The sequence below is a fragment of the Neomonachus schauinslandi genome, chromosome 9, assembly GCF_002201575.2.
Source record: "Neomonachus schauinslandi chromosome 9, ASM220157v2, whole genome shotgun sequence".
Taxonomy (NCBI): Eukaryota; Metazoa; Chordata; class Mammalia; order Carnivora; family Phocidae; genus Neomonachus; species Neomonachus schauinslandi.
Window position 1 is genome coordinate 104,064,202 of NC_058411.1, and position 7,158 is coordinate 104,071,359.

General features: G+C 44.2%; 1 protein-coding gene across 3 annotated transcripts in view; it reads left to right on the forward strand.

Moving 5' to 3' along the window:
- SLC24A1 (solute carrier family 24 member 1) overlaps positions 1-3,693 on the forward strand; it is a 26,603-nt gene extending 22,910 nt beyond the window's left edge. For 2 of the 3 annotated variants that reach the window (XM_044918134.1, XM_044918135.1), the window contains 5 exons: positions 14-25; positions 266-618; positions 1,344-1,433; positions 2,280-2,446; positions 3,444-3,693. In XM_044918134.1, the coding sequence (XP_044774069.1) occupies positions 14-25; positions 266-618; positions 1,344-1,433; positions 2,280-2,446; positions 3,444-3,693 (872 nt within the window). The remainder of the gene's footprint in view (positions 1-13; positions 26-265; positions 619-1,343; positions 1,434-2,279; positions 2,447-3,443) is intronic. The other variant, XM_044918137.1, reaches the window with a different exon arrangement.
- The last annotated feature ends 3,465 nt before the right edge of the window (positions 3,694-7,158 follow it).

The following is a 7,158-nucleotide window of genomic DNA, read 5'->3' on the forward strand; positions in this document are numbered from 1 at the left end:
GAAGGAGAAGGAGGTGAAGATGAAGGTGAAATCGAAGCAGAAGGAGGGGAAGGTGAACATGGAGGTGAAATTGAAGCAGAAGGAGGAGAAGGTGAACATGAAGGTGAAATTGAAGCAGAAGGAGAAGGTGAACATAAAAGTGAAATCAATGTGGAAGGAGAAGGAGAAGGTGAACCTGAAGGTGAAATCAAAGAAGGAAAAGACGCCGATGAATATGATAGTGAAGGTGAACTAGCAGAAAGAAAAGTAACTGATGAAGGTGGAGGTGAACTCCAAGCAGAAGATGGTGAAATGAAAGCTGATGAGGGTGAAAATGAAGAGCAGGAACTCAATGCTGAAAGTCAAGGTGAAGCCAAAAGTGATGAGAAAGGTAGAGATGGTGAAGGGGGAGGTGAAGGAGGTGGAAGTGAAGATGAAGAGGAGGAAGAAGAGGAGGAAGAAGAGGAGGAAGAAGAGGAGGAAGATGAGGCGGAGGATGAGGAGGAGGAAGAAGAGGAGGCAAGTGAGGAGCCTTTGTCCCTGGAGTGGCCCGAGACCAGGCAGAAGCAGGCCATTTACCTGTTCCTCCTGCCCATTGTGTTCCCACTGTGGCTGACCGTGCCCGACGTCCGGAGGCTGGTGAGTGTGCCCAGCTGTACCCCAGGGAGTCTGTGGAGTCTCTAGGCACTCTCACACAAGAGGTGAGAGGACGGGGCAAACTGGCTTGGCAGGGCTCGAACCAGAGAGTATCCGGGATGCACCTTGCAGCTCCAGAAGGGACCACGTGCCTAGGGGGACATACCGGTAGGCTTGGGAGGCCCTAAAATGTGCTTATTTCCATCACTATAAGTGTGTGAACCAGTACCTCAACTCCTATTGTCAGTTTCTTGATTTTAATAGGGGAATAATGCCAAGCTCCCCCCTGCCCCTCCATAGGTCACAGGGATATTCTGAAAACATAGGGGGAAAGTATTATTTCTATAGGGAAAGCTCTGACTAACATGCTCTACCCAAAGGCCATCCATACTCTACCTCGAGGTCCAGAGGTGCATAGAGCAGCAGGAGGTTGTAGATACCACACCAAACACCTAGACCAGTCTGGTTCTAGGGCAAGCAAATAGTTCTCTTCAGTTTGGTGACTGCTGAATGCCCTGCTGGCCGGACTCCCTGTGGGCCACCAACTCCTTTCTTCCCCAGCCACCTCCGGGTCCTCACTGGAGATCCAGATCGCAGCTGACCCATCTCCAGATCCTCTCCATCACTCCCCTAGCAGGTCCTGTCACTGATTCTGGGGCTCCCTCGGAAGGGTCAAAGACCTTTAGCCTCTGCAACTTATTTCTCTTCCTTTTCAAACTTGCAAACAGGAGTCTAAGAAGTTTTTTGTTCTCACCTTCCTGGGATCCATCATGTGGATAGCCATGTTCTCATACCTCATGGTATGGTGGGCTCACCAGGTGAGTGAACTAAATCCTGCATCAGCGGGTCCCAAGGACACTTTTTTTCCTTCAGGGTGAATGTCCAGTACCCAGGCAATGGTGAGGCTCAAGTGAATTTGTAGTTTCTACATTGTTTGTAAAGGCTCAAAAGTTGACTTCATTTCAGTGAGTGTAGTATTTTCAACTGTGGGTCTTGTCTTACAGTCATGCTGCAGCCTGACATAGAAGGCCCGTCACAGTCTGACCCAGCTGACCATTGCTGACTAGCCTTATTCCGAGCTTTCTATGTCACGAATGCCCCGCTCTCCTCCACCTGGTGACGGTGTGCACACTCGTGAGAGCAAGCTCAGTTTGCCTTCTCTTGGGCATTTAGTCAGTCTTCCTCTGAGTGCCCATGGCTTTTCTGTTCTACCTGGGATTGCTGGTTACAAGCTTTTCTCTTTCACTAGGCTGGGAGTAGGGTCAGTGTTGTGGTGCTCATACTTCTATCTCCGGCCTCTAACTTAGTTCCTGGCACATAGCAGGTGTCCGCGGTTCTGGAACTGGAAACATGACATGAACAAATCTTTGGAGGGGCAGTTCTTTTGGGAAGGTGGAGGTGTTGTAGTTGGAATGACAGTGAGAGTTGGTATTAAAGATAGACTTGTAGTCCAATTTAGACAAGAGCTGCGTCATTCCCCAAAGCCTGGAGTAGGGGCCCTGCTCTTCCTCTCTGTGGCTCATCTCTCCCAGGCTAAAGTAGTGTGCTGAGCTCTGTGGAAAGGGGTTGGGTTTGCACAAAATAGCATGTGGTTGGTGTTTGAAGAGCCTCAGATTTTCCCCTTGCTGTTGCCATGGTTTCTTATCACTGTAACTTTTTACCAGGTTGGTGAAACAGTAGGGATTTCTGAAGAGATAATGGGTTTGACGATCCTAGCAGCAGGCACGTCCATTCCTGACCTCATCACCAGTGTGATTGTTGCTCGGAAAGGCCTGGGAGACATGGCTGTGTCAAGCTCTGTGGGCAGTAATATATTTGATATCACCATGGGGTGAGTGGCAAAGTTGCTTTCCAAGGCGTATCAAGTATGACTGGAAAACACTGTGTTGGCTCTGTTTGCTGGGTTTCTGCTTCATACATGGACTAAAAGGGCATTTATATTACTAGTGTCTACAAGGCAGCAAAGTGTTCTCCCTTCATTCATCACAGCCAGATGGGATAATAGGGCAAAACTGCTGCCTGAAATGTAACTGAGTAGAATTTATAGATGAATTGAAAAACAAAGTCCATCAAATTCATTACCAAATACAGTCAAATGCTCTGCTCACTGACCTCTAAGGTGGTGGAAGGAGCAGTGACTCAGTCGCACTTCCTGATATTTCTGCTCCTTTGCATTTGGCCTCCTGCCAACTCTGAGGCTCTAAAAGCATTTTGTCTAAACAAGCAAATGCAGCATCCTCCTGTACCCCTTCTCTTACCCCCTCCTCCCAATTTGTCAGAGCAGAACCTCTGGGCTATTTTCATTTCCGCAGGCATATCCCAGATTTGGGTAGTGGCTTTGGTTTCTTTAATTTGAATTTGTGTATGTGTGTGTGTGTATGGGGGGGGGGGGGGGTGGAGCACAGGAGAGCCCTGATCATTAAAGAATTTAAAGACATGTTAGCCTGAGATAGGACTTACCATAAAAATTGTGAGATTAGAGAGTCAAACATCAATCCATCTGGGTTCCTCATAGGCACATCATGAATTATGGAGAAAAAAACCCCACTTGGATCCAGAAAATTTCAGTTTTAATCTAGGGTCTTCTAGTTTTTAGCTGTGAGTCCTTGGGCATGTAATTTCAATTTCCCTGAACTTAAGTTTCCTCATCTGTGAAATGGGGCTAATATTTTCTGTTCTATTTCATAGGCTTTTTGTGTGTGTGTGTGTGGAAAAATAAGTGCTTTATAAATTGTAAAATAGTGTTTACGTATGTGGGATTATTATATGTATGTAGGATTATTATATTATAAATTAAGAATATTCACATTGTTTCTTCAATCTTGCAGCCTGCCAGTCCCTTGGTTGCTCTTCTCTTTCATCAATGGATTACAGCCTGTTCCAGTCAGCAGCAATGGCTTGTTTTGTGCAATTGTTTTGCTTTTTCTCATGCTCTTGTTTGTGATCTCTTCAATTGCATCGTGCAAATGGAGAATGAACAAGATCCTGGGCTTCACAATGTTCCTCCTTTACTTTGTATTCCTGATAATCAGCGTGATGTTAGAAGATCGAATCATTTCCTGTCCTGTATCTGTCTGAGTCAGAGTCACTGTTGCTCACAATGGACACGGATCAGAAAACCATGCCAGAAGCTACTGCACTTGTTGTTACATTAATGAAAGAATGAACATAGTCCAGGAGAGTGGCTGGAGTGGCCAACAACCTCTAACGGGAATGTCATCTGGGACTGAACATTATCTTTGGAAACACCAGCAGCTCGTTGTGGATTAAGAATCTCACCTCTGGAGGGATAGAGTTCCTACCCCTGACTGATGTTGGCAGCTATCATGTGGAGGCCAGTAGAAGGACCTCTGGAGCTAGAGGGTTTTCTGAGAGATAACTTGGGGGTGAGGGCAGGTGCAGTCACCCATGCTCACAGTCCCTGATCATTCCTGAAGGGCTGCTGATCCAAAGATGCAGATGTGGTCTGCACTGCACCCCTGGCCCCTGGCCCAGGCATACGCTGCAATTTGCTGTCCCCTCTTTTCCTGTTTAAAACATGAGGTTTTTGTTTGTTTGTTTGTTTTGTTTTATCAGGTTTGTAAACATTACAGGTCCAGTTATTGGTGGGTTTACGGAACTAAGACTATAGGAAAAAAAAAGTATAACAGGAATCAATTATCATTACACATCCTAGTCCAGTAAAATGTGTACCAGTATTTTATAGCTTAAAAGGACTACCTTAGCTCTTATAGCTGCATTTCTGAAAACTGAAATTAAAATAAGTAGCCCAAGAAATTAAAATTTATACATCACCCTTGAATTGGAAGTAGGGGAGATATTAGGGAAGGAAAACTACTCTAAGGGCTATTTAAACATATGTACTTACTAGAAAATCCAAGTTAGTATTGTCTCTGCCAAGTGGTCACCTTGAGGGATTAGACACTCATACAAAGCTCTCCTGTCTTTGCTCTTCCAGCATATTCTCGCCTAACAGTGACAGCCGCTACTAGTGAGTAAGAAAAGGAGTAATTTTAAAAAGAGTCCAAAATCAGCAGAGCCAAGTCTGGTTTATAAAGTAAGAGATCCAGTGGGGTAATATTATTTTTGTGTGTCTCTAGGATTTTATAATCCTAGAGATAGGATTATAAAGCAAGACGACTGATTTCCTGTGCGGTTTACAAGTGGATCTCCAGGCAGTTACAGCAGAGAAATTCCAAAAATGCTTAACATGATGACAACATGGTGAGATAGAGAATATTACTGCTTTCAATAGTTAGTGTAAAGGACTTTTGTGTTTTTAAAAATTGTGTGGCTATTTAAACATCGCATGTGGAATCTGAAGTGCTTGTATATTAAACACCACTGCTTGCTGCTTTTACTAGCATTGAGTTCAGGGACACATTCGAAATGAAACAGTGCTATGTCCCTGGTTTCAGAGCAGAAGGAGCTCAGGTGATTAGATAATGATGGTAAATACAGCTTTAATTATGAGAGGATTCACTGAAGACTAGAAGATAGCAGGACAGATGCGATGTAAAAAAAAATTTTTTTTTTGGTGTTGAGGGGCTATATTCAAAATACTTCAGTCCATAATCCATCTCTTAAGATGGGCTGATTAATTAATGGCCTCCCTGTCCCAGGATTCACATTCTTTGGAAATGACTTCTATTAAATTTCAATAAATTGTGAGTCCCAGTGGTATTTTATTTTGCAAACATGGATGAGTTCATCTATATCTAGGTCACTTGGTCAGAATGCTCGAGAAGACGACTACGGAAACATAGTCATTCCATATTCTTAGTTACCCTCACTGCTGCTGCTGCATTGCCCGCTCTCCATGTGGCATGACCCAAGAACAGGAGGAGAGAATGAGACAGAAGGGCAATCCCAATGCCAAACTGCGCATCTGCAGCCAATTCCAGCTAGCCTCAGGGATGCCACCTCATAGCCTGGGATCCGATGCTTTCTCCCAGAATGACTGATGAGGAGTACTGGGCAGCGAAACATTTTGTTATGAGAAAGTGCTGGACAGACATTTCATGATTAAAGTCAACTCTAATGATCTAACATCCCATTCCCGATCAGTTCGCTGGATGTCTGGCATTTTGCTTTGCTTAGAGAGGAAGGTCTGATCACATCACACTACGACAGAAAGGATCAAGTGAAATGAAAGCTGGGTCTTGATGGATGAATAAGAAGTCACTGGGGTGGGAGGAGAAAGGAGACTTCAGGGAGATGGAAACCTTATGTAATTTTTAAAAGATCCATTTGTTACGCTTGGAAATGAAATTTTTTGTTATAAGTCTATAATTTATTAAAATTATGCTGTTGTAGGGTGAAGGATCATCTTAAAATGTCAAGGTAATGGTGAGATGGTCCTCTCATTTGATAGGCAAAGTGACCTATCTAGTCACATGGGACAAATCCCAGGTCACTCGTTCAGCCTTAGGATGCATGAACTGTCCCACTGGGGCATCTCAGTTGGAGGACAGCGGCTGCCCAGATGATGGTTTCATCCCTCTGGAGGTTGCATTTCCTTGATGACCCTGGTGACAGATTTGGGCCCAATTTCTAAAAATGTGAACCTTTCCCTGATTTAATGGGTTAAAGTTATATACCGTACTACAAGAAAAAAAAGATTCCTTCCAAACTTATGAAAAATGGTGTTCTGTTTAAATGTTTACATGGTAAAATGGTTGCTTCTGTCAATCGATCTAAAAATGTTTTTATCAAATTTATAGGCTTGGACTTTGATGACATTGTTTATATCTTAATTATCATTTATTTAAAGATTGAGTACCAAAGGGGGCAGGAACCGGATTTAGTATTTAGGGCACAGCCTGGTAGATATATTTGAAGAACTGGCTGGCCTTCCTTGCCAAAGAATACCCTTGGGGTCGGATTCCTTTTTTGTAGGAGGGTCCCTCCCCGCCCCCACCCCCAGGTGCCACTTGCAATGTGTTTTGGGACTGGTGGCCATGGAAGGTGCAGCGAGGGCTCACGATCAGAGGGGCCACTAGAGCCAAGCAGTACCCTGGCCTAAGGCTGCCTTCACAGTTAAGGCACACTTTGGGTCTTCAGGCCCTGTTCACTGTGATGAGCAGGCAAAACCTGAAGAATTTCATTTACAGAAAATTCTGTCAGTTGCTCCAGTGGTTTCATCACAGGACAATGTCTGAAAAAAATCTATACAGACAAAAGGAGGGAGCCATGCAAATGACAGCAACCGGGGAAAGGCCACGGAGACTTCATCAGTAGAGTCTGTCACCATCTCAGAGAATAAGCACAGGGACCAGACTTTTCGTGTAAGAGACAAATTCCTGTAGTCATTTGTGCACAGCTAATTTTTGTAAACAAAAATAATTCAGCCAGCAAGTGTACTTGCTTTGAGGCCAGAGGAAGAGGCCAGTATAAAGGGATAAGAAGAGAGTAAGTCTGAGAATATTAAGGTAAACTGACTGGTGTTCTGGTGTGCAGAAGTGAAGGCAATTCTGAAAGAAAACAGTCTGGTATCCAAACGGGAAGGGCAGAGCAGGCTAAATATCCAGGCTAATTCTGGAT